Here is a 24,882-nt window from a genome sequence, read left to right on the forward strand (position 1 = left end):
TACATTAAAAAAAATTAATGAAATCTTTAATTCAGTCATACAGATTTTAGGATACAAGGATTCTCCCCTTCTCAGAAGAATATTGCAACCCTTATCATGCCGTAATCTCACATAAATAACGGTCTTTGACGTCCATATTAGGGGGGACTGCAAATAAATAGGCTTCAAAGCAATAGAACAGGCTGACAGTAGGTGATCTCTCTGTGATCACACAGCTGAATGCCCACAGAGGATCCAACAGGCATATGCATTTGCACATAAACACAGAGGCCTGTACAACTCACAGGTGAACAGGCATCTCAGTCGTGATAAGATGCAGACATATGCATGGAATCAGGAATGTAAAGTCTCTCTTCTTCCTTTTACGTGTGTATTTCTGCAGAGGCAGAAAATCTATAGGTATCTGGAACAGCTGGAAAGGCAAAGGTTATCTCTTCGTACTGCTGGGGTAACAGAATTGCCTGCTGAACAGCACTGTTAGGCAATTTTATTACTGTCACCAACTGAATGATTTTGCTTGTAGGTGGCTTGTCCTTTTCCACAGAGCTGGCCTGGCTCTTGACCCCTCCCACCTCAGCAAATCTCCTGCAGATTAGAGTCTTGATCTCATTTTGGTTCTAACAAAACCAGTTGTTGGTTCCTTTGCCTCTGCTGATTATGGGCATGTTCCTGTCCTATTTGCCCAAGATGGGAAGGTTTGCAGGTCAAACAAAGATGAGCCCCAGGTGTTGATGGCTAGAGTTATCGTCAGAACTCCAAGGATGTTGAGCATAAACCCAGCTTTGGCCTGCAATTATGAAAGAGAAGGGTTATTAGGTGAACTCAGTACTTCCTTCCTGATTAGGATTGATTGTATCATTAGATTTTTCTCTTTGGCCTTCTTTCACAACTCCATCAAACCACATTTAAGCAACTTGTATTAGAGGGAAATGATTTTCCACTGGATAAAACTCTTAAACTAGAAGTCCTGAAATCTTTTCAGTTCACTTCTGTAGGATTTTCTCTTTTGACCTCTCTCTCTAACATTACTTTGGATTTCTTCTTGGTTATAAAAGTTATCAATAGACATGGCATCCTTATCCATCTTTCTCTAACATAGTGAGAAAGGGCACCAGGGACAGCCTACTGAGATGTGCTGGGTTTTTCCCTAGTCCCTGCAGAAAAACTGTCCAGATGATCAGGCTCTTCGATATCCTTGAGATCTACATTTGAGCTATTTAAAAGTTAGACATTGCTATCTCCCACTGACAGTAAGCTCTTCTTGGAACATCTTCAAGAGGCCTGGGCTGCTCTCTAAAAGCTCAATAGCAGCTCTAAAAGGCTCTGAGTCTAAATTAGAGTCGGTGTGACCCTTTATTCACACACGTTCGTTCTTCTCTCTGTTTGTCATAGGCTGAGTGAAGTGAATTGTCTAAAGCTCTTCCAAGGAGAACAACCAACATTAGAAAAAGGAAAACCCAAAACTAGTGATGGAAGTTCTGAAAAGAATATGCTTTGGCTCACCATATCTACAACCCTGAGTTGTCCATAGGAGAAGACAATGGCATTAGGAGGAGTGGCCACTGGGAGCATGAATGCCAACGATGCAGCAAGTGTGCAGGGCAGCATGACGTAGAGTGGGTGGAGGCAGATTGCTTCAGCCTGTGCAAGAAGGGAGAGCAGAGCTTATGGGTTTGATACACAAACATGCACAGAAGTCTTTGGGCTGAAGACTGATTGCACTTCTCCACGTCAGAAACCTCCCTCTTTCCCTAACACTGCAGCCATTCAGATTTGGGTTCTGCTTTAGAAACTTTTAGTTGATGTCTTTATGCAGCTGGGACCCAAGACAGCAGCAACTGCAAAAACTGATTTAGTGGTCAGTGCTTTGTGTTCCTTGAGTGTGGAATCTGGACACTGCTGCAGTATGCATTGATAACAATGGTTGCAGCCAACTCTAAAGCCAGGCTTCAAACTGGTTAAAGAACTATATTAAATTATCAGGGGCAACAGGGTAGCCCAAGCTCTGAAGATGAGTGGATCTGTTTAGGGGTTAACTGGAGTCTGTGGCCTATGCAGAAAGATTTTGGTGGAGCTCATTCCAGTTTCTCCCTGCAATCAGCTTTTCACACTGCAGAACTAAGTCCACCCCAGCAAGAGGAATCTCGTGTGGAAACGCAAAAGTCCGAATTAGGTCAGGGAGCTTGACTAATGCTATCACCTTCAGAGCTTTCTGGAAGGCCAGTGGTCAGGGTGAAATATAGTACTGGAATGTTGCAGGGAAGCAAATGCTGCTGCTGTCTTTATGCAGAACAAATAGGAAAAAACAAGTACAGCTGGCAGTGACCTCATGAGGTTGTTTAGGCCAGAAGGCAAAGTCTAATATGGCAATGAATTTAATCCCTCTACTTTCAACCAGCAATGGTTTTAGGAAGGTTAAACCAAACAGGGGGGTGGAGGGGTGTGAACACTTCTGTGTTCACACAGAGATGTGTGTCATTTAAATCTTGTATTCCTCATCAGATACACAAACCGGTGCTTGGTTAAGTCAGACAGGCAGGTTGTAGAACAGAGCAAATGTATGCTTGGAGAGGAGTTGAAAGGAGTTTCTTATAAGAGTGTTTTGAAATGCTGGAACTCACCATTGAAGCCAGAATAGGGAGAAAGAGGGTGGTAGTGGCCACATTGCTGGTGCACTCAGTGAAAGTGGCAATGAGAAGGCACAACAGCAGAGCAATAGCTGGGGCAGGGATTTGCTCCAGAGGAGTCAGTTGGGTGCCTAACCATGCAGACAGACCAGACTCCTGCAACAGAGAAAAGAGGTCCATCAGGACAGTAGGCTGGAGAAAAAAACCAGCCATATCACAGTCCAGCTACATTCCTCATACTAATTCTACCTTGCCTTAAGATAAATATGTGAGAGGCAATGCTCATAGACATGATAATTTGGTAGGAGAAATGGCAAGAGCTGTGCTTTCCTTTCCAAAGAATTTGAAAGAAGCAGATATTACATTTACAGGATGTAATCGATAGCAAATAATTCTTTTTCTGCTCAGGCTATCAGTTGCACATGATCAATATTTAGGGCTTTAAAAAATATATATATCTAGTTTGTCTGAAATAGTTTGGAGACCCGTGTTAGGCACTGTATCTCCTCATGCTTGCCACTTCAATTACATTTTATTTGATAGAACCGTTAATGCGTTTGGGGCAGTTTCTTAATCATTCGCTTTTCCAGAAATAGTTAATTGAGCTGCCTTGACCGGTGGTGCCGTCCCAGCTGCGCAGGCAGAGATAGATCTTTGTTCTAACCGCAGGTCTCCGAAGGGTGGTGCAGTCTGACCTGCTGCCACTCGCTGAGGGAATGCAGCTTTGGTGCTGCCAGCCTGCCCTCTTGTGTTCTGGGAGAGCACGTCTGAAAAGCCAGCGGGAGAACACCCAGGAAGACACCAAATTCCAGGTAAGCAGAGGAATGTTACCTCGCTGCCTTTGGCCAAGGCAAAGCCTCCTCCCAGCAGAAACACAATGTTCCACGGCATTTTCTCGTGGACTGTTTTCCAGTCCAACAGAGCTGGAGGTGCTCGGATCTTCGACTTGCCACCTAAAAGCCAAGCAGATTTTGTAAGCCATATCATGCTCTCCAAAGAAGAGAGAGGTGAGCCTAGTCTGAAACACTTCAGTCAGCAAGAGCTAGTAGACTGTGGCATTATGTCCTAAAGCACATGATGGGAGCCTTACCAACACAGGTTTTAAAACCTAACTTGCAGAAATGGTAGCAAATGCCCTGCAGATGCTCTGAGAGGCACAGGAGAACACAGGTGAGTTGAAAAGTATGGCCACAGATCTGCAGAGCTGTTTCAGTCAAGTCACACATTCCTTCCTGAAGACTCCAGCTGCAGAAAAGCTTTTACATAGGTGTACACTACTGTCTGCAGCACTGCTGGGGGTAGGAGTCTCCTACTTGGTTAACTGACAAGAAGCAAGAGACCTTTCACTGGATATATGCCTTGCCCACCCTAAAGCACCCAGCTGTAGCAGTGCAGGAAGCACAGCCTGAAATCTTGTTTAATGTTTGGAATCTCCTTTGTGGATCTAAACCAGGTTCTGTCCTGACTGTCCTGAAAAGGACCTGGGGGTACTGGTTGACAGTAGGCTAAACATGAACCAGCAGTGTGCACAGGTGGCCAAGAAGGTCAGTGGCATCCTGGCCTGGATCAGGAATAGTGTGGCCAGCAGGAGCAGGGAAGTCATTCTGTCCCTGTACTCAGCACTGGTTAGGCCACACCTTGAGGACTGTGTCCAGTTCTGGGCTCCTCAGTTTAGGAAAGATGTTGAGTTGCTGGAATGTGTCCAGAGAAGGGCAGCAAAGCTGGGGAGGGGTTTGGAGCACAGCCCTGTGAGGAGAGGCTGAGGGAGCTGGGGTTGCTTAGCCTGGAGAAGAGAAGACCTTATTGCTGTCTGCAACTACCTGAAGGGAGGTTGTAGCCAGGTGGGGGTTGGTCTCTTCTCCCAGGCAACCAGCAACAGAACAAGAGGACACAGTCTCAAGCTGTGCAGAGGAGGTTTAGGCTCAAGGTGAGGAGAAAGATCTCCAGAAAGAGTGATTTACCATTGGAACGGGCTACCCAGGGAGCTGGTGGAGTCACTATCACTGGAAGTGTTTAAAAAGAAACTGGATGGGGCACTTGGTGCCATGGTTTAGTTGATTAGATGGTGTTGGGTGATGGGTTGGACTTGATGATCTTGGGGGTCTTTCCCAACCTGGTTAATTCTGTATTCTGTTGATTTCTGATGCCTTCAGTGACCATACCTGTTTGTTCTCTGTCACTGACAGTGTAACCTATGTTGGCAGGGATCATGAACAGCAGAATTGAAACGAAGATGGCAGCTGTAGCATCAGTGACATAGCTGCAATAGATCAGTCAGATGTTTAGCCCAGTCATGTTTTCATGTGAATGCAACCCAGACTACTTCATTTTTATTCTAAGTGAGAAGGAGAAGTGCAATTACCTGTCCTTACTGTTGAATAAAACTGTTGCCCAGCCTGGTATGAAACCAGGCTCTCTTGTGAACCAGAGCAGTACCAGCAGAATGAAGATAGTCAAAACTGCTATTTCTGGAAATTTCATTGGGCCCAATTTCTTGCTCTCTTCCTTGATAGTCTTATAGGCCTGTTCCTCCTTAGCCTTTGTAGTGGCATCTGCAGCACAACCAAAACTCTTCCGAAAACTGGAAGAAAACGGACAGCAACAACAACAACAAAAGTCAGAGAAATCTGCCAGATAGCCTCAGAGTTAAGAATGCAAATTTCATGCTCAGTCATATTTTCTTTTAGATATATGTACTTATATGTGCATATGGAAATGATGTGTATACAGCACCAGCAGCAGTGGTAGCGACTGCTTTGTACTGTGTATTGCCAGCACGATCAGAGTGAAGTTTCCTACCCCTAAAAACTCATGACCCACAGATAAACGGGGCACAGGGGGGGACATAATGACAGTGGCAGTGTCACTGCCAAGGTCACCAGAAGTAAAGAGTTGCCAAGCTTACAGAAAGAGAGAATTTTGGTAGAAGAATTTAAGGAAGAAAATACCTTTTCAGGTATTACAGTGTTCTTTTCATATGAGAGAAAGGAGGTTGGGGATAAATACAAAAGTGACAGGTTAAGTATTAACCAGGTGGGTAGTGCAGTGGTACAGGGTGATTAGCATTGGAAACTGGTACAACACTAATCCTTTAGGTCTGTAGCAACTCTCATCACAAAGGTATTTACCAGCTCTATGGAGAAATCAATTTCCTGCTTTGAAGCACAACAGGCTTCCAGGACATGAAAGCAATGCTTCAGAACAGGCTATGTGCAGCTCTATCTTGCAGTTTTCATCTACAGAGTCTCTCTAGCTGGGATTTGATCAGGCTCCTCGGAGAAAATGTGGCAGTAAATACTTTCTGTTCTGCTAGTCTCTGTTGTATGGGAGGACTTCATCACTTGCAAGGCTGACATACAAGGATAGGATCCTCAACAAAAGTACCACTTGTGTTACAACATGCAGGAAGTACTTGCTAACATGCCTGTCAGCTGTACTACAGTGAGTAAAGGGTACTTACTTAAAGCCCAGGTACAATATCAGGAGCCAAAACCATGCCAAAATCAGCAACACAACCATGGTGGGGAAGGCAAAGGAGAACCAAGAGGCAAAGTTGATGACATTGCCATTCGAAGGAAAGAGCCTGTAAAATGCAGATGGCTGTTAGCACCCAAAATTCTGCACTCTCTCCTGAATTTAATTGATGACCCAGACAAGAGGCCCATTATGGAAGAGAAGCTAACTTCCCAGCAAAAATATCAAATTGATGTTTTCCTTCTCTGTGCTGGCTAGAAGCCAGCTGTAGCAGACTGGTGCAGTTTAGGGGGTATGCAATCCCAAATTCAACCAGACTTACTGATTAATTTGTCCCTGCAGTACCAGATTCGGTGTTGTCCCAGTCAGAGTTGCAATCCCTCCAATACTGGCTGAGTAACAAATACAGAGAGACATTCCCTTGGAGAATTTCTTGTGTTCCTTCTCTAGCAGGTTTTCATTTATCTTTCTATCTTCTTCAAGTGTCAGTACATGAGTACTACCTAGGTCCCAAGACAGGAACAAAAGAGTTAGAGAAGGCAGATTAGATAGGAACATACCTGGTGCCTGTGTAACGCAGTGCTCCAAGGCAAAGACTCAAAGCTGAAGGCACCTAATTTCCTTATTTTAAGTCTGGCATTGTTAAATCTTTGCTTTTATTTCCATTTTCACTGGTACAGAGCACTTTTTCAGATGAGGCAAAGTTGAAATGTGTGATAAAAATCTAAACATACTGCTGACACTTTTTGGTGAACTAGGGCAATGTCTGCACATGGAGGGAGAGAGGCAAGAATTCAGGAAGGTGCAAGAGAGTCAGAAGAGATGGAGTGAAGGCAACTCTTTCTGTAGCAGCAGCTGACTGATGGCACTGAGATTTAGAAACACTGGAGTCCTCTCAAAGATGGGAAGAGGGCAAGGCAGCTGGTAAAGAGATATTGCTGCATGATTGTGTATCTTTTGGATTAGAAAGATCATGTTAATCCCTAACCTTCTGGCATGAAATAGGCCAGAAATTTTCCTTCAGAAATTCCATTTTATCTGATAAGTTGCACAGAAAATAATAATTGACCCAAAATAAATAAATAAGGAAAAATCAAACCTAATCTAAAGGCTGCAGCTAAGGGAGAACTGATATATTTTGTTGTTGTGTTGATTAGTTATCACTGCTTTATATTTCCAGTCCATTTCTAACTTCAGCCAAGTCAGTAAATCTTAACTGTGCTTTGGTCTGGCTCATGGAAGGGGCTCATAAATGCTGCCTAATACAGGCAGGGTGCTTTAGGTACCTCCTTCTTTTAGAATTTGCCAGTGAAGAAGGCATCAGGCCATTGCCCATTACCCTAAAAAGTGAAGCCCACCCATAACCCACTCACCTTTTTCACTCTCTTCTTTGACACCATCTGGTTTAGATGGTGTTTCCTGCAGTTCAAAGGCTTTATTGACATTTTCATGCCCTTGGCCAGTCACAACAAACTCCATTTCTGACTTGTGCATCTGGTCCAATACCGCTTGTGCTATTGGGACCATCATGGCAGTGGTGGCAGTATTGCTGATCCACATTGACAGGAAGGCAGTCACAACCATGAAACCCAGGAGGAGCCTGGAAGGAAAAGGGTTGGAAAGATCTGTTCAGGACTCAGCACTGCAGTGCCCCTTTTGTTCTTGTTGTTGTTGTTACAAAGCTTTGGTTGCAAGTGCTGGGTTTGGAAAACGTTCAGCAGTTCCAACCTAGCATTTCCTTACCCTTGCCTGCTCTGTGACTGACACACACTGAACAGAAGTATTTGCAGTTTCAGCCAGTTGGGCTTTCACATTCCTAATGACTAGGAAAGTGAGAGCTGGGATCTTGGAGCAAACAGTTCCTTGATCCTGTTATTCTGCATGCTTGTGAAGAAGACACACCATCTCAATAACACACATTTATAGATAATAATATAGTTTTGAAGATTAATTGCAAGCTGTAGTCGATCCCAAGTGGCAATCAGTTTAAGCCATAAGGAAGATGATCTCGATTTTACTTTGGTTTGTTTTATTTTTGGGTAATTTTAGCCCATCTCTGTTATTTAAGATTCTCCTCCTGCTCATATAAAATTCTAATCCTCGTTTCAGTATTACTCTGTTATTTGTCTCAGAATTATTCTTTAGATGAGATGTAGATTATACATTAGATGAAAAGGGCTTTATCTTGTATGCATTTTTATTCTATTGCTTTGTAATTTCCTCCAGTATTCTCTCTTCTTATGATCAGAGACAAATTAAATAGGACCACGCAGCCTCTGCATAGCTTAAAGTTCTAGTCTGGTAAACATTTATTGTTTTCAGAACAAACATCCCCATATTTTCCCTTCTCTTTGCAATCAGAATAACAGTCAGGAGTATATATTTTCTGTGTTTCAGCTGTAGTCTTTTCTGACTGCCTAAAGCAATGCTTCTGGCCAAGCCTAGCTGCACCCTTGCCTTTCCAGTGTTGACTCTCTGGTTGCTATGTCTCCACCTCAAGCCATTTGGAATGCAAAAAAAAAGAGGCACCAGGTCTGTAACACATCAAAGGAGCCCCATTTGCAACGTTTGCTCAGGCATGAACTCACTTGGGAGTGTAGAAAAGCATTTGTAGGATATGATTTGCAGATTCACACAGGAGAACACAGGCAGCTCTGAGATGGGAACTAATACCATAAAGTCCTTTTAATCCCACAGCATTTTCATGTCTCTTACTTACAGGGCTGGTCTGACACCAGTGATAAGCAAGACCCACAGAGCAACACGCTTGTGAAGGTTCCAAGTCTCAATAGCAACGGCCATCAGCAGACCTCCAATGAAAAGCATATTGCTGTCCTTCAAGTACTCCTGGCAGACCTGTAAGATGGACCAAAATAGTGACAAGAAGCCAAGAGAGAAGGTATTTTGTGAGGGAGGATCTTGTTCCAAAGACATTAGCACATTCCTGGGAGACCTAATAGCAGCCTTCCAGTACCTGAAGGGGTCTAGAAGCAGGGGGCTTGTTTGCAAAGGCCTGCAGTGATAGAAAGAGGTACAATGGTTTGAAATTAGGCAAGAGTTGATTTAGACTGGACATTAGGAGAAGCTCTTTACCATGAGGGTAGTGGAGCACTGGAACAGATTGTCCAGGGAGGTAGTTGAGGCCTCATCCTTAGAGATACTCAAGGTCAGGCTTGATGGGGCTCCTGGCAACCCAGTTTAATGGAGGATGTCCTTGCTTACTACATGGACTAGATGGCCTTTGCTTCCAACCCAAACCACTTTATGGTTCTATGATTCCACAGTTTCAGATTAGCAGCTCCACCCAGAGTTCACTCTGGGCTCATGCAAGTCCTGTTCCATGGACAGCAGATTGTCAGTGCAAGAATGGAGAAGGGCAGATTTAGACTGGATATTAGAAAGAAATTCTTTCCAGTAAGGGTGGTGAGACACTGGAACAGGTTGCTCAGCAAGGTCGTGGATGCTCCCTCACTGGAGGTGTCAAGGCCTTGAGCAATCTGGTCTAGTAGAAGGTGGGAGGGTTGGAACTAGATGATCTTTAAGGTCCCTTCCAAGCCAATCCACTCTATGAAAGCACTTTTCTCTTTGCACCATACTCTGGAAATCACCCTGGACAGAATCCCAGAAAGAGGGAAGCTGACCAAGAAATATATAGGCATATGTGTATAGAGCAAGGTCTCTTACTGTTGTCGAATCCATGATGTTCATCATTGGGAACAGCAGGACAGGCAAGAGAGCTGTGACCGCCAATGGCAAAGCTTCCGTGCACCAAAACAGTGCCATGACTATGATAACATAACCACATTCGGCCTCCTGAGAGAAGAAGGGTACATGCAATCAGAACAGACTGTATGTCTCACTTAGGCTTTGAGCAGGCAACAGCCCCTAATTAAATTTATTGCCTGATAAAGGGATTAGAGAAAAAGTTCTTTTCCACTTATCTCTCCTGCCTACCCTCCCTGCCTATGCAGGTCCTAATCAAACAACAAACTGTTCAGCAACCTTGACAGAAATTCTGGGAAGATCCAATAGGTTAAACTAAGAAACATAGGAGATGACTTTGAACCCTTAATGATAAGGGATTGGCAGTCCCTGCACAGACTTCTTGATTTTGCTGATGGTGTTGCTTTCTTTTTTTCCCCCTATCTTGGGGTTGCATAGTTACTGATCCAGTCAGAGTTTCTCTGCTTCTTTCTCCACGTGGTTCAGCACATGGCCCACGTGGATCCCAAGTAATTTCAACAGCCTGGATTCCTTGAACTTTAAATGCTTTTGTCTGGTTTTCACTGGATTTTTAGCCTAGTACAGACTTTGAATCACTCAAAGACAAACTGGTCACAGATCAATTTCAGTTTCCACTGCTTTTAGTTTGATTCTTGAAGAAAGTATGATCCCCTCTTGCATGTTACTCTTAAATAAAAATATTTATCTCAGTTCCTGTACACTAAGAAGATCCAAAACAACATCACAACAGAGTTTTGTATGGCTGGGCTGGTGAAGGAAGCAGGTTAGAGTCTTCCTCATTTCTGAACTATCACAATCACAGGCACCAGCAAATCCAAAGTAAGAAAAAAAGTGGGTTTGTGGTCTTGGATCAAGGATGTCCTCTAAAATATCCTGGACAATATGAATGAAAATGTAGTGATGCCTACTGAAGAAATAGTGAAGAGATGGAAATTGTGATGGCTACATTACAGAGGGTTAAAGCAAGGAGCTGGAATAACAGTGGCCAGGATCAAACTTGTGATGCTTCAGAACATGCTCAGGGTATCTGAACATGCCATAGAAGTTACAGAGCTGATGAAGGAAAAGGAAGAACAAGGGAGCTGAGTAGGCTGGAGCAAAGAAGACAACAGCAGTTTAAGTAAATGACCAGAGCAGCAGGGTTGGAGAAGTAAAGCTGAGAGAGATCCCTCAAGTAATGAAATGATGCTTTTTTGAGCCTTATTTGGAATGAAAGTAGTAAGAACCTTAATTATGCATCTCATCAAGCACTGAAAACAACTTTCCTTCATTTACCTTTCATTTTTGTTATTAAGAAATGCCAGTGGGTACCTTTGAGATATCCTAGCAGGGCTTGGGACCATATATCACAGCCTTATTCCAGCCTACTGTGAACAGGCTCTCAGTAAAAGCTGGAATAAGGCTTTTCACAAAGCCACTTGTCCTCTATGGACATTCCTCTGTGTTTAGACAGAATCTTTAGCATTGTTTGCTCTAATTTGTAATGGTTTAGTTTCCACTGCTCTGTCATTACAGGGAAGGTTAAAACAGTTCAACAGAGCAGAAAAATGTGACATTCCATCCTGTAAACTGTCTGCTTACAACACCGCATGCCGAAGTACCAGCTCTTCCTGCTTAGCAATACCACAATGCACAATTCTAGCACAAGAAACCTTGCTACAGATTGCAAGGGGAAAAGTCCAGGACATTCTAAATTAGTGTGTTGGAGCTGATTGCCTGGAAACCAGAGAGAGTAATTTTTCAAGAAGGAACTGAACCAAGACTGCTAGATCGTTCCACAGACAACACCAAGGACTTTTCTGATAACAATGACTCCAGCAAGTGTGAACTCATGGCCTCAGAACACAAATCCACCATAAATCTCTCTCTATGGCTACTTAGAACTTTCCTGATCCAGATCTCTCTTAACTTTAGCAACTCTCTTGCCATTGGAAAGTTAATTAGCAAAAAAAAAAAAAGGGTTATTTTTTTCCCCCTCTGATATTCTTCATAGAAAGCTTTACAGTGGTGTTTTAGCTATTTGATTTGCACAGCAAGGGAGTAAGAGGACACGCCTGATCAGTTGCCACACTTCACCTTAAGCTCTATCCCTCTTACTTGCAGTCCTCTGGTCATAGCTCCAAAGTCTCTGATAACGCTCAGAGCTGTGAGGAGGAATGAGCTTTGGTATAGGCTGCAGAAGAAGAGAGAGAGGAGTGAGTAATGAAGGCTGCTGAGGGACCCACGACACTGGGAATGAATCAGCATGGAGCATGACACAAACAGGCAAGGGCCAGAGGAAAAAGCAAGGAATTGATGTCCAGTGACAGGTAGATTGGAACTAGGTATTGAACAACGCTAGAACTGTAATAAGAAACCTGAAGAGATGAGATTAGATCTGTTTGCATGAAGAGATTGGGAGTGTGAGAAATAAAGCAGCGTGAAGAAGCAGCAAGAAGCTGGCAGGCAGCCTGCTCACAGTGCTGCATTTCAGTGATCGACGTCTCCACCAGCACAGGGTTTTGTAGTTAACTATTACAGAAGGAATCCTAAACAAAGTGGCTTTCAGACCTTGACATTGTAGATTGTGTATCATGGTTTAGAAAAGTATGTAAAAAAAAGAGGATTAAATACCCATTTTTATTTATTTTTTAAATCCTTCTGTACCAGAGTGCCTCGTCCATCCGAGCAAGAGAAATACCTCCTCTCTCTGACAACAACAGCAAGGAAAAAATTAACAGAAGATGTGGACTGGATACTGTCAGCAAGTCAGAAGGGAGATTAAAACTGAACCTTAGATTGTAACTTAGGTTCACACGAGTGAGCTTCAGCATAGAAAGTCCTCTGCTGAATTGGTTAGATGCAAAGCAAAAGTGACAAAATCACATCACTGAGCATTCTTCTGGGCTCCACAATCCCAGATGTGCATCCACCTATGTCCTGCTGCTTTTATACTTCCCCATTATTGGTAAGCAAAGGGCTCTGCTCAGAAAAAAAAGAGAGATCTTCAAGAAAGAGGTGAAGAAATAGTCCCTGAAAAAGAATCTGAATGTCCTCCGTCACTTGAAAGGAACAACTCTAGGGAGAGATTTGGCTTCCAAATTGAGTTTTAAAAGTTCTTACCTTGGTAGGAATGGCCAAGGGCAGAGGAAGAAACACAAGGGGTACAAACACTAGGATCAGGTATTTCCTAAAGGCCACGGTCATCTGCCAGAAGCCAGCCATGGTGCTGGAGCTAGCCCAGTGCTGAAAGGCCTGAGCTCAGCTGCTGGAGACTATATAAACAGTCAGGAGTATTAACCATTGACCTCAGGAGGTTGGGTGTTGTTTTTGGAACTGTAATCGGAGAAAGAAGGAAGAGAACAAAGAAGGGAGGGGACAGCAAAAGAGTGTCAGACTAGGAACTTTCTTGAGACAATCTTCTTGATAACTGGAAAGTCCAGGAGAGAATTAACTCCTTGTGGGCCAGGCAGGTTTATTGAAAGTATTCTGAAATTATCTACATTTTTTTTAATGTTTTGGGTGGTGGTTTTTTACATTTAACAATGCCTTCTTTGAACGGGCACCGCTCTTCCTCCTGTAAAAAAGAAAACCTGTTCCCTCCATAACAGGTTGAAAATTGCTCTAAAAATGTGTACTGAAAACCACATCTGCACCTCTAATACTCAGAGAGATTAGAAAGAGCTACACAAAACATTACATAAACATCATTGTGCTCGCTGAGAAATTCTTTGGGTAAGCAAAATCCACCAGAGCAGAGCTACTCTCACCAGATGCCACATCAAGTCCTCATGCAGAAAGGGACTTACAGTCCTTGCCACACGAGAGCAGAGATGACCCTCATGACAATTCCATTTTCCTCTCCTCAAAGAGCAACAGGGGAAATGGAAAGGTCTGGTCAGATCTGGTCAGATCTGGTCAGAACTCAGTTTCTCCCCATACAGCAGCCTGGTATAAGAAAGGCTTGGGGTCAAAGAGGGAACCTGGTAACTCATTCTGGTATAGCTTGTTACAGCTCAGTGGATGGGGAAACACTTGGCTACAGGACATCACTTTGCAGATACTGGGATGGTTTGTGGTTGTTTATTTTTATGGGGCACCTTTCTGATGTGGCAGGTTTACAGGCAGAGTTTTGGTAGCTCACAGGGTGTATGGGGGGGTGGGGGGGGGAAGGAAGAAGAGAAGAAAAAAAGGGTGGGGAGGAAAAGTGCTCCTGGGAAATCGCCAAGATGCCAGCAATTCTTGTCCCAGTTCAAGAAACTTCCCAAATACAAGCAGTGACTGACTTGTTTCTGTGGATATGCAGGAATGGAACTGAACAGTTTAATTCCAAAAGGGGTGTCTTGTTAATGCCACTTTGATGTCTTTGGTGGAGTATGCCAGTGCATGGTTCAGATAATGATGATGTTTCCCTTTTATTGCTATAAATTGTCTCAGCTCTGTTTATCACTTATTGAAGCAGAGAAAGAGAGGCACAGACATTAGGTCATCTGATACAGGCTCCACAAAGAGCTTCTGCTGTTTTTCTCTCATCCTTTTTCTGCTGGGGCTTGTATCCTTTCAGTAATATACTCTTGACTGAAAGCAGCTGGGGTTTCAGCTGCCAGAGCTGCTAACTCAGCTCTCCCACAAGCTTGACTTAGGCATAGTCCTCAGGAGAAATAGCACAGTGTTCCATAACTGTCAATCCTCAGCTCCAGCATTTCACCCTTGGTACAAAAAGAATGAGAAAGAGCTTTCAAGTTAAGGTTCCTCCCCACCCCCCATTTTTGCATCCACTTAATGTTGAATTAATGTCTGAAAAGGTGCAGTGAAAAAGCCAGCCAGTGGCAAAGACTTTTCTGCTTGTGTCCTGAGGCTGCAATGAAATTCTGAAAGGATCCTTTGTTGTCACATCTCTGTAACAGGAAGGTTGGCCTCTAGTTGTACATAACCATGCAGAAGGAGCTCAGCCAATGAATCCTGTCTCTTCTGTAGGAGCAGCACATCCACGATGGTTCTTTCCACTGCTAGGTGAGTCCTGTTACTTTCAGACATGCTACAAGGGAGAGCTCTGTATGGGTGTGACTGCAAAACAAGTGCTTTATGTCTTCTCTTTGGTAGAGCTTTGCCCATAGCTCATTAACACTCCCGCAGCGGTGACAAAGGAGCGATGCCAATTGGCTTTGCTTTGGAGCTACCCCAATTTATACAAACAGCTTCATCTAATGCTCTGAATTGTGTGCTTTGAATTTAAAGAACAGCTTGGTCTTTGCTTAACTGATCTGCTCTTCGAGGCAGACCAAACCTAACAGGACACCTACTAGCACAGCCAAACCCTCTGCTGGGTTACAGTTTAAGAGTTATTTTGTCCTTCAGAAAAATAAAGTGTTTTCTACTGTGCTGTGAAGTAGCATTGCCAACTGCAACATTTCTCAAATCCTTGTGCACTTAAACTGGTTTTCATTTTTCCTTTGTTTGGAGATAAGGAAAAAAAAAAAACAAATAGATTTTTAAATGTAAATGTCCTTAACCATCAACAAATGGCCGTGCCAGGACAGGGGGTGGTGGTTTTAAACTAAAAGAGGAGAGATTCAGGCTGGATATAGGGAAGAAAGTTTTTACACTGAGGGTGTTTGGGCTTATTCAGTTTGGAGAAAAGGAGGCTGAGAGGAGACCTTCTTGCTCGCCACATCTACCTGGAAGGGGGTTGGAGTAAGGTGGAGGTTGGTTTCTTCTTTCTAGAAGCAAGTGACAGGACAAGAGGAAATAACGTCAGGTTGCACTGGGGAGGTTTAGGTTGCATATTAGAAGAACCTGTGTCCCTGAAAGTGTTCTCAAAGACTGCAGCAAGCGCTCCAGAGAGGTGGTTGAATCCCCATCTCTGCAGGTGTTTAAAAGAGGCAGAGACATGAATGCTGAGGGGGCATGGTCGAGCACCACCCTTGGTAATGTTACATAATGGTTGGACTCGATGATCTGAAAGGTCTTTTCCAACCGAAACAACTGTGTGATTCTATGGTGGTGAGACACTGGCCTAGGCTGCCCAGAGAGATGACAGATGCCTCGTCCCTGCAACCATTTCACGTCAGGTTGGACGGGGCTTTGAGCAACCTGCTCTAGTTGCAGACGTCCTTGCACCGGGGTTGGACTGGATGACCTCTGACGGTTCCTTTTCCCCCGGGGCTGACAGCAGCCTGTCGAGCAGGGACACCAGAACCAGCCCCGCCGCCGAGGCCGAGCCGAGCCCTTTTTCCTGCCTCACCACTGCTGCACTCACCCTCAACCCCCCCCGCCCCGGTTCCCTCCGGGTTCCCGCTGGCTCCCGGGGCGGAGCGCGGCCTGTTCCGGGCGGAGCTGACACTGCCGTCCTTGCCGCCATGGCCGCTGCCTCGCCGGCTGCGCAGCCCCCCGCGGCCGCCCGCCGCCTCTGCTCGCGGCTGCCCCTGGTCGAGCCGTTCCTCTTCCTGTCCACCGTGTCCCTCAGCCTGCAGGGTCCGCTGGCCACGCAGTACCTGTGGGACCGGCTCGGCGCCGAGCACGGCTACCATGGCGACAACGCCAGCAGCTCCTCCGGCTGCGGGAACAGCAGCGCCGGCAACGACCCTCTGCGGCAGGTAGGAGGGCAGAGGGGGGACTGGGGACGTGGACGGGGCTGCCACCTCCCGAGGCGCTACCGGGAAGGGCCCTCAGATGCCGGTTTCTCTTGCAGGAGGTGGAAGTTCTGGTCTCCCGCTGGAACCTCTACATCAACCTGGGAGGTTTCTTTGTTGACATCTTCTCTGTGACGCTCTTTGGGCCATGGAGCGACAGCGTGGGCCGCCGTCCGGCACTCATGCTGTCGGCAATGGGTATGGCTTTGCAAGCGGCCGTCTACCTCCTGGTCATGTACCTGCAGCTGCACGTCGCCTACTTTCTCCTGGGGCGCCTTTTGAGTAGCATCTTTGGAGACTACAACCTGATCCTGGCCGGCTGCTTTGCTTATGCGGCCGACACCAGCGATAAAGGCTCCCGCACGTTCCGTGTGGCCATCCTCGAGGCGTGCCTCGGCATCGCGGGCATGCTGGCCAGCATCGGCGGTGGCTACTGGCGCAGGGCACACGGCTACATCAACCCCTTTTGGATGGTGTTTGCTGCCAGTCTTGCTGCCACTCTCTATGCTGCTTTCTGTCTCCGGGAGTCGGTGAAGCAGAGGAAGCCGGCCAAGCTGTTCACGCTCAGTCACTACAAGGCTGTCTACAGGCTCTACACAGCCCCAGAACACCGAAGCTCCAGGATACAGCTCATTCTTTACTCCCTGTGTTTCTTTCTCGTTGTCACTGCACATTTTGGAGCCAAGGACCTCTTTGTTGTGTATGAGCTTGGCTACCCTCTCTGCTGGACCTCTGACCTCATTGGGTACGGCTCAGCTGCCAACTACCTGACTTACCTGAGCAGCCTGGGAGGTCTGCGGCTGCTACAGCTCTGCCTTAAAGACAGTTGGGTGGCAGAGATAGCGTTGATCTCCAATATTGCTGGACTGGTTGTGATTTCTCTTGCTACTACAACTCCACTGATGTTTACAGGTGATGCTGAATTCTTAAATCCCTGTATTTCAAGCTCTTGGCTTAGGGATGGCAATAGGTGCAGGAGGGCAGTGTGCTTCTGGGAGCTGAAGCACGTGGAGGAAGTTCTGCCTCTGTTTCAGCCCATGGGCCACCAAAGCTGTGGCTTGCTGACAGCAAAACTGGGCAAACATTGAAGCTGAAAGTACAACCACAGAGTTCCTAGAGTATTAAGTTTCCCAGAAGCTGTATTACACTGCAGGCAGACTAAAGTGCGTTAAGAGATGCAGGAGATGAATCAGGTCTAAATATAGCAGGGAGAAAGTGCCCTGAGCTACAGATTTCTGGGATTTACTCAGAAGATTTTATTTTTCATCTGAGCTTTCCACAATGTGCTCTATCTTGCTCACAGGTTATGGGATCCTGTTCCTTTCCATGGCAGCCACTCCAGTCATCAGATCCAGGCTCTCCAAGCTGGTCAGTGAGACAGAACAGGGTAAGGAGTTAGTCACTATGCTCAAACCATGTCCTGAAGCTGTATCCTAGGAAAATAGAAGCAAAGATGCTTTGAGAGGTTGGGATTTCCCTGGCTCCTCTTGACTCCTGTCTAGACCCCTCAGGCCCAGTTTCATTTTTATAGGGGATTTGACATTCATCCACGCAAACTTGCTATATTTTCAAGATGAGGACCAGAGATGAAAAGTGAGATGGGAAATGCTGCATTCCAGTTCAGGAACAGTTCAGCTTTCCATCTCTTCATTTCCATCTCTTCATTTCCAAAAACTTGTATAAGGAATAAGAGTTAAAATTGATTAGATATTGAGCAAGAAACAGTGATTTCCCCGACCATAACTCCCTTCTGTAGATCAGTAACAGTGGGAAGAAACCTAATGTTGTTAGAGGGTTATATCATTGACCATGGTGAAAGATCATGGAAAACTTGTAGAGGGAACGTATTTGCCTTTCTTCCAATGATTTGTGTGGAGAGCTTGCACTTGCTGCTCAGCATTGCACAGGAATGCTTCTGTGGGCAGAGGTGAGGAGGGAATCAAGGTGCGAAGGAGCAAAAGGTGGCTTTGCCCAGTCCCTGTTTATTAGGGTGAAGGTAGCACACATCTGATACGTGATTTATGGTGCTAAATCTGTAAAGCACAGTCTTCTGCTGCACTTAATGTTTAACAAGCAATAAGATTTGCTTGGCAGCAATGAGATCTATGTATAGCCCTCTCTAAAGCGTTTATGATCCAGCTGATCAGCCTCCAGTGATAACAAATTCTGGAGATCAGTAAGGTCAGCCTGCCTGAGCTTGACAGGTTTGGCTTGCCAGGCCAGCACAGTGTGTCTCATCTCTGCTCCCAGCTCTTGGTTATAATGCTTGGCCACGCAGACACCAATTTTCTGGTGGGGAGTGCAAACCCTTCGAGAGGTTCACAGAATCCCACTGAAGGAGGTGATGTGGTGAAGACTTCTGCAGGCAGGGCCATCTCACCATTAACCTTTCATGTGTCTTTTCCAGGTGCTCTCTTTGCTTCTGTTGCCTGTGTACAAGGGCTGAGTTCACTTGCTGCTTCCGGAGTCTTCAATTCTCTCTACTCTGCCACTCTGCACTTCATGAGGGGATTCCCATTTCTCTTTGCAGCTATGATTCTTCTTATTCCAGCAGCTATCATAGGGTAATTTACTTCAACATTTCTGAACTTTGACACAGGGTCTGTGAAGTGTAATATGAAAGGTACTATTTACTCTCCTTAGGATAGAGGCTCACAGTTTTAAAGGCATGTTTTCAAAGAGGGTGTTCAGTGCCCCAGTAGGCAGAAGTGCAAGTCCCTTTCTGAATCACAGCCATAAATCTGCAGCCTGAATCCTGTAGCTGCCAACATTCCAAGTACTCCAGAGTCTCGCTCCACCCTCATCAGAGTGGCATCCAAAATCTGGAGCTGAATTTGAAAGTCCTCCTTTATGGAAGGGAGTTCCCTTAGCAGTCTTGCTTCCTGATGTTTCTTTACCAGTTAGTGCAGAAATTGTGTCATGCTGGGAAACAAATGGCCTGGTAAGTTCTGGGAGAGAGAGTGTCTTGGGATGTGCAGAAGTGCTACTGCTCCTGCCAGGCTCATTTTGTTCTGTTCCTTTGGAACTTTACAACTCACTTTATTCAGCAGTGCCCTCATGCGCCTGTGTAGGCTCTAACTGTTCTTTCTTTCTTAGGTCCTTAGAAATCCGGGGCTCAAAAGATGACTACAGTCACTTCTCACCTACATCCCCCACAGACGGCTGAGCAGCAGCTTGGCAGTGTCCATCTGAAGATTTCTTTTTCTTCTTCCCTTGAAGGACAGAATGACTGGTGTGGGACAGATGCCTTGCTTGTCCTTACTGATTTCGAAATGATGAATAGTTGGAAATCATGGGCCTGACTGCCCCTAGGAACTCGATTTGCAGATGTGAATGTTGCCTCATCTGCTAGAGAAAACCCAAGAGACCCAATCAAGAGTAAAATACGTGGCCATTTGCAAGGCTGATTAGTGGTTTGGGGTTTGGTGGGAAGAGGAAGTTTTGTGCCACGCTTTTAGTGTGAGAGAGGAGTGAATTCTGCTTTGTGTGAAATGCTTGCTGTGCTTACAGCAGAGACATAAGCTAAGTGCCCTAGGTGATCCTGCTTTGGCAGAGGGGTTGGACCTGATGATTTCTGGAGGTCCCTTCCAACCCATAACATTCTGTGATTCTTTATCAACAGTACTGTTGGGATGAGCTGGTGTGGAGTTGTCTTCAGAGAGAAAATTACACCTCAAAATTGCGTGTCAGCGGCCTCACTTCTGCTGCCCCTCTCGGGATGTGTTGATGCCAGCAGGCAAGCCCTGTGTTCATGGTGCTCATACTCATTCTTTCCAAAGCCTTACCTGTATTGCCTCTATCCTCTTTTCTTCAGGGTGCCATAAATCAGCAGTTCTGGGTATGATGCATTGCACAGGGCTGTTTAGATGGATGCAATCATGTCCTTAATGGTGTAATTGCTTAGCAGACCTGTTAACTTTCAGGATGAATAAACCCTCTGTTCCCTTTTATAGTTCATAAAAAGATAGCTTTTCCTGTACAGATGTTGATGTTGTTTGTCCTTGACTCATCCCATGTTTCTCTCCATTATTCGTACGCTTCTTCCTCTGTTGAAGACTCTGCAGTAGAGAAGCAGCAGCAGGAAGTTGTCTGCCTTGTGGAGGATGAGCATGTGAGAGTCCTGAGTCAGGAAAAATGCAAGTTTGGGATTTGCAAGCAGCCAAAGCTTGGTGTGTTTTTTTCCTGAACACCAGAATAAAGCTCGTGGGAGTGCATAGTCTGGAACCTGTCCTTCAATCTGCAGTAAATGGGAAACATTTAATCCAGGTTTCCTCCCTGTTTGTTAGGAGTCTGTGATAAAAGCAGGAGAACTGGAGAGTAGAGAAGGAGGAGTAGGGAGACCTTAAGAACTTGGTGTTATGCCACTGGATACAGGCAGGAGTTAGATGGCTAATTGACTGGCTAAGCCCAGAATTAGCCATCCTGAAGAACAGGGCATGCTGTGAGTGTTGCATTAGATATTTACAGATGAACTGATTGTGAAGTAAGTCTTCCCCACCAGCAGACTCTGTGGGCACCAGTGCTAGCAGCTGCTAGATGTGCAGTGAAGTGAAACTTGTGCACAGGCTCTGCTTTCCTCTGTGTGTCAGTCTGCTTGCAAAGGGGAAGTTCAATAACTGTTATGCTCTGTTTAAAAAAGTGAAGTTTTTCTAGGCTCTCCTCCAGGAACTACAGCCATGAAGCAAATACATGGTCCATGCATCGTGCCTGTGGGCAGCAGGTGGAGTCCCTGGGGATGCAGTTGGCTACATCAGTCTATGCAAAGATGATTGTGAAGTGGGGACACACACACACACACCCCCACCCCTAGAGAATGGTGCCTGGAGAATGTCAGTGCTGCTGCCCTTTCAGAGAGGAAGAAGGCATGACAGTGAGAGAGAGCAGGAGTGAGAGGGCTGGAGGGAGAGGAGTGTGTGACACAAACAGAAAAGAGGTAGGGATTTAGAATATAACCCAAATTTATTAATAATGTCTGATAGAAGAACTCTAAACACTGTCTGACAAGACATAGCAAAGGGATAAGGAAGAATGAGAACAGAAGGATTAAATTCCTTGAGTCTGTCCTCTCAGGCTGGAAGGGGCTGGGTATGGGATGTTTTGTTGAGTGCAAGGTGAGTTCATTAAGGTGAAGTGATGGGGAAACAGGAGGAGTCACAGTCTGGGCAGCTGGAGCATGTGATGGAATCTCACTGCAGGTGAGACACTGAAGCTGTAGAGAAAAAAAATCTCTACACTGAATGGTGGGTGGGGAGGTTAATTGTTAGCTCCTGGGAAACAAGACACGAAGTCTTGCTGTGTATTGTAGTGAGAAAAGTCCTTAGGACTCTTTATGTGGGACTCCTTCAGTGGCCTTGACACTCCATTGGACTTCCCTGAAGTAGCTCACAAGTGGCTTTTATCCTTCAGCAGATTCACCTTTGGGCTCATCTGCTGGCTTTCTCTTATTTAATCTGGAGATTAGATAGATTCTATTTCTGATGAGTGCTGGGCAGATAATAGCTATTAACCTTTCACTAGGGAGCAAAGATGCCATTACGTGTGAGTTGATAAGAACTATCCATAAAGCTGTGGTTAAGCACCAGAATTCAACTTCTTTTTTTTTTAACCTCTCAAATGTTCATGGATCTAAGCCAAAAGGGAATGTGTTTGTGTTCCTGCCAGTTAAGCAGGCAGCAGTGCTGTAGGAAGAGCCAGGAGAAGGGCAGGGTGGCTGAGACTCCTCATTACCTCCTACGAGTTACCTTGAGCAGGGACAGGCAGAGGGGCTTGCTGCTTCTGCAGGGTGGGTATCAAGGCAGGCAGGTATCCCCTGGTCATGGCATGCTCTTCCTCCTGCCCATGCTCAGAACAAGGATGTCTTTTTGCATTATCCACCTTGCTCTGCATCAGAAGAGATGAACTCAGGTAGGAACTGCGATTTCTGTTCCTAATTGCTAACTGGCATGTTGTGAGCGTGCTCATCCGCCAAGCAGGTGTGAGAAGCAAGACAAGACTGGGAGTGCCGAATCTGGGGGAGGTGTGTCAGGGTGCCCATGGTTCCTCACCTGCAGGGTTAGCACCAGACCTGCTCCCAGCTCACACTAGCAGCCTCCACCTGCCCTTGGCATCAGCTTCATTCTTTCCTGATTTTTCAAGCCGAATAGCTGCAGAAAGACCTGATGGGTGTTGAGAAGAGATTGGAAGGGGGGAAAACTCCTACTTGGTATGGCCTCCAGCAGAGACTAGGGACAACCCTGAGCCTGAGGACCTTAGCCAGGGCCGTCAGGGGTGAGCAGTAGTCAAAGAAGAGCTGTGTGCAGGAGCAGACCATGGGACATCTGCTGTGGAGCACCAACAACAGAATAAAAACCAGCCAGTGTATAGTAACTCCACAAGTACAGTACAGCAAGAAGCATCTTCCATATCTGCAGGGACATGTTTACCAGAGTCACAGTCCAGCTTCCTATGCCCTTTAAGTATAGACCTGATGAAGTGGTAAAGATGAGACACCAGTTGGAGAGAAGGGTTGTTTTTTAAAAGCACTGTTTGCAAAGACCCTGCAGAAACCTCATGGGGTCTAACCCCAAACTTCCATCACCAGAGTTAAGAGCACAAAGTGGTTTTGCAGCATTAGGAGGCAAAAGACCCTCAAGGGGGAAGCGCAACAAAAGGACACTGGGAAAGAGAAAGCTTCTGAGCGGTTTAGAAGCCTCTCTGTGTTATCTTTCCCAAACACAAAGATTTCGTTAGGGCTTAGCTTTTGTTTGCCTTTTCCTGCTCTCAGCTTCTGACCGCAATGATATTCCTGCAGCACCCAGCAGAGGCCATACGATGCCTACAGACCGTTGTCTCTCAGCTGCTCTTCGCTCTCTCATATCCTCTTGTGCTGTACCCCTCGCCAGCTCCCCAGTTTTCGGTCCTCAGAAGATTCCTCCTCTTTGAACAGGTTTCTGGGGGAAGCTGCAGCCATTTGGGGGGCGGTGAGGGGCACGCTAATGAGCCCTTGTCTCAAGCCAGGGGATTAAGATGGGGAGGAAAAAAATCTAGATAGGGACATTTAGCCCAACATTAAAAGGGGTCACCTGGGATGTCTCCAGAGGAGAATGAGGCAGCTGTGCTGGTTCTAGGTCTGCCCCAGGGAGGGCAAGCAGTCCAGGCCATTCTCTGACCCAGCTGAGGAGTCCCGGGAGGAACGGCCCTGGAGGAAGCGAATGATTTTGTCGATTGTGGCCTCCTGGTACTCGTGGGACCACCTGTGTTTGAGAGGAAAGCTTGCTTTAATTTTCCCACTGTGCACAACGCCACAAGATAGCTCATTTCATTTGGAATGGGAGACCAAGACACCCTTCCTTCACCTCAGCTCTCTAGGAGCAACCCTTTTCCCTGTGACAAATAGAGGAATGCTGAATGCCTCAGGAAAGTGCCTTCCCCTGTGCCCTACCAGGCTGGAGGGCTCTTGAGCAGGGTGGGATGCCAGCCTGGGAGAAGCAAAGAACCTAGATAAGCTGTGAAGCCTGCCAGCGTCCCTCCTGCCTGGAGGGCTGGGGACACAAGTGTAGGCAACCTGCCAGCAGCGATGGGATGGGCAGCTCTGTGACCCAGAGGAGCCCCAACACAACAGCAGTAGCAGGGTTATGGTGAGGACCTTTGCTCCCTTCATGCTCTGGAGTAGCTGAACTGATTCATCTCCCCTTTGGCCTTTTCTGCCTCCTTCATCTGTTTCTCCCAGTTGCTTTGTGCTCTTTGTTACTACTTATGCAATAGATTCTTTCCAGGTGTGGAATCCCTTGGCACAGGATCGTTTTACTTACTTGATGCCATTAAATTTCAGGACAGCCCTCATGTCCTTGGGAAGTGTTTCTGGATCTGGCCACTCAAAATGGTCTGTAACAGGCACAATATTCTTTCCAGAGTTCAGGGCTGTCACAATCTCCTGCAGGAACATCAAGTGCTCAGGTTATGGCCTGTGCCAGCCCATCACCAGCTCCTTCCTTCTCCAACACCCTCCATGCTCCCACCTGAAGACATCTCCTACCTTGTGCACCCAGTCCTTGCACTCAGGGTCTGTCATGCATTTATCCAATGCATTTGGTGAGAGGACCAGCACAAAATTGCGGGCACTCATGACACTCTGGATCAGCTTGTCCTCAAACTTCCCTGCCTCCAGCTTCTCCACGTCAATGAACACGCTGAAGCCGTGCAGCTGCAGGTGGACCTTCAGCAGGCTGGTGGCAAAAGAGGATAGCACCTTAAGGAGAGCTACTGCCAGTATCTGGGTTTCACACACTCCCCAACCATGTTGGCCAAGATGTAGTGAGACAGAAGAGTAGCAGAAAGGCTCCCACAGAGTGTCCTTGAGACACCGGCTGTCAGCTCAGCCTGCTTACAGGTGTCAAACCAGAGAGAAAACATGGAGAGAAGGACATCAATGTCCTGCTGGGATCCCC

General features: G+C 46.0%; 3 protein-coding genes across 4 annotated transcripts in view; 1 reads left to right on the forward strand and 2 right to left on the reverse strand.

The window, feature by feature from the left end:
- SLC13A2 (solute carrier family 13 member 2) lies at positions 1-13,049 on the reverse strand. The gene is made up of 12 exons (XM_068154592.1): positions 12,948-13,049; positions 9,786-9,914; positions 8,821-8,957; positions 7,475-7,701; positions 6,424-6,604; positions 6,088-6,210; positions 4,990-5,208; positions 4,790-4,887; positions 3,459-3,580; positions 2,622-2,783; positions 1,504-1,641; positions 1-787 (listed from the first exon to the last, which is right to left on the reverse strand). Exons 1-12 carry the CDS (start codon positions 13,047-13,049, stop codon positions 656-658), a joined length of 1,770 nt encoding a protein of 589 aa, XP_068010693.1. The 3' UTR covers positions 1-655.
- SLC46A1 (solute carrier family 46 member 1) lies at positions 3,336-20,670 on the forward strand. The gene is made up of 8 exons (XM_068154590.1): positions 3,336-3,439; positions 8,823-9,000; positions 14,732-14,837; positions 15,997-16,420; positions 16,516-17,368; positions 17,760-17,843; positions 18,864-19,020; positions 19,553-20,670. The coding sequence occupies exons 3-8, from the start codon at positions 14,818-14,820 to the stop codon at positions 19,620-19,622; spliced, it is 1,608 nt and encodes a 535-aa protein (XP_068010691.1). The 5' UTR covers positions 3,336-3,439; positions 8,823-9,000; positions 14,732-14,817; the 3' UTR covers positions 19,623-20,670.
- Positions 17,867-24,882, reverse strand: part of SARM1 (sterile alpha and TIR motif containing 1) — a 13,236-nt gene continuing 6,220 nt past the window's right edge. Inside the window, exons 7-10 of one of the 2 annotated variants that reach the window (XM_068154588.1) lie at positions 24,471-24,660; positions 24,247-24,368; positions 23,518-23,688; positions 17,867-17,889 (exon numbers count right to left, since the gene is read on the reverse strand). In XM_068154588.1, the coding sequence (XP_068010689.1) occupies positions 23,559-23,688; positions 24,247-24,368; positions 24,471-24,660 (442 nt within the window). In that variant the 3' untranslated portion in view covers positions 17,867-17,889; positions 23,518-23,558. Of the gene's footprint in view, positions 17,890-23,345; positions 23,689-24,246; positions 24,369-24,470; positions 24,661-24,882 lie in introns of those variants that run through there. The other variant, XM_068154587.1, reaches the window with a different exon arrangement.

This window comes from Melanerpes formicivorus, unplaced genomic scaffold (assembly GCF_026170545.1).
Source record: "Melanerpes formicivorus ecotype bairdi unplaced genomic scaffold, bMelFor1.0.p_v2 SCAF_29, whole genome shotgun sequence".
In the NCBI taxonomy this organism is placed as follows: Eukaryota; Metazoa; Chordata; class Aves; order Piciformes; family Picidae; genus Melanerpes; species Melanerpes formicivorus.

Bases quoted from the DNA above. Each gene is read 5' to 3' on its own strand.
- SLC13A2 (XM_068154592.1), bottom strand. From the start codon at position 13,049: ATGGCTGGCTTCTGGCAGATGACCGTGGCCTTTAGGAAATACCTGATC. The intron at 9,915-12,947 runs GTAAGAACTTTT...TTCTTCTCTCAG, and splicing joins CCTTGGCCATTCCTACCAAG to GAGGCCGAATGTGGTTATGT. The intron at 3,581-4,789 runs GTATGGTCACTG...CTTGGCTTTTAG, and splicing joins CAGTGACAGAGAACAAACAG to GTGGCAAGTCGAAGATCCGA.
- SLC46A1 (XM_068154590.1), top strand. From the start codon at position 14,818: ATGGTTCTTTCCACTGCTAG. The intron at 16,421-16,515 runs GTAGGAGGGCAG...TTTCTCTTGCAG, and splicing joins GCAACGACCCTCTGCGGCAG to GAGGTGGAAGTTCTGGTCTC. The intron at 17,369-17,759 runs GTGATGCTGAAT...TCTTGCTCACAG, and splicing joins AACTCCACTGATGTTTACAG to GTTATGGGATCCTGTTCCTT.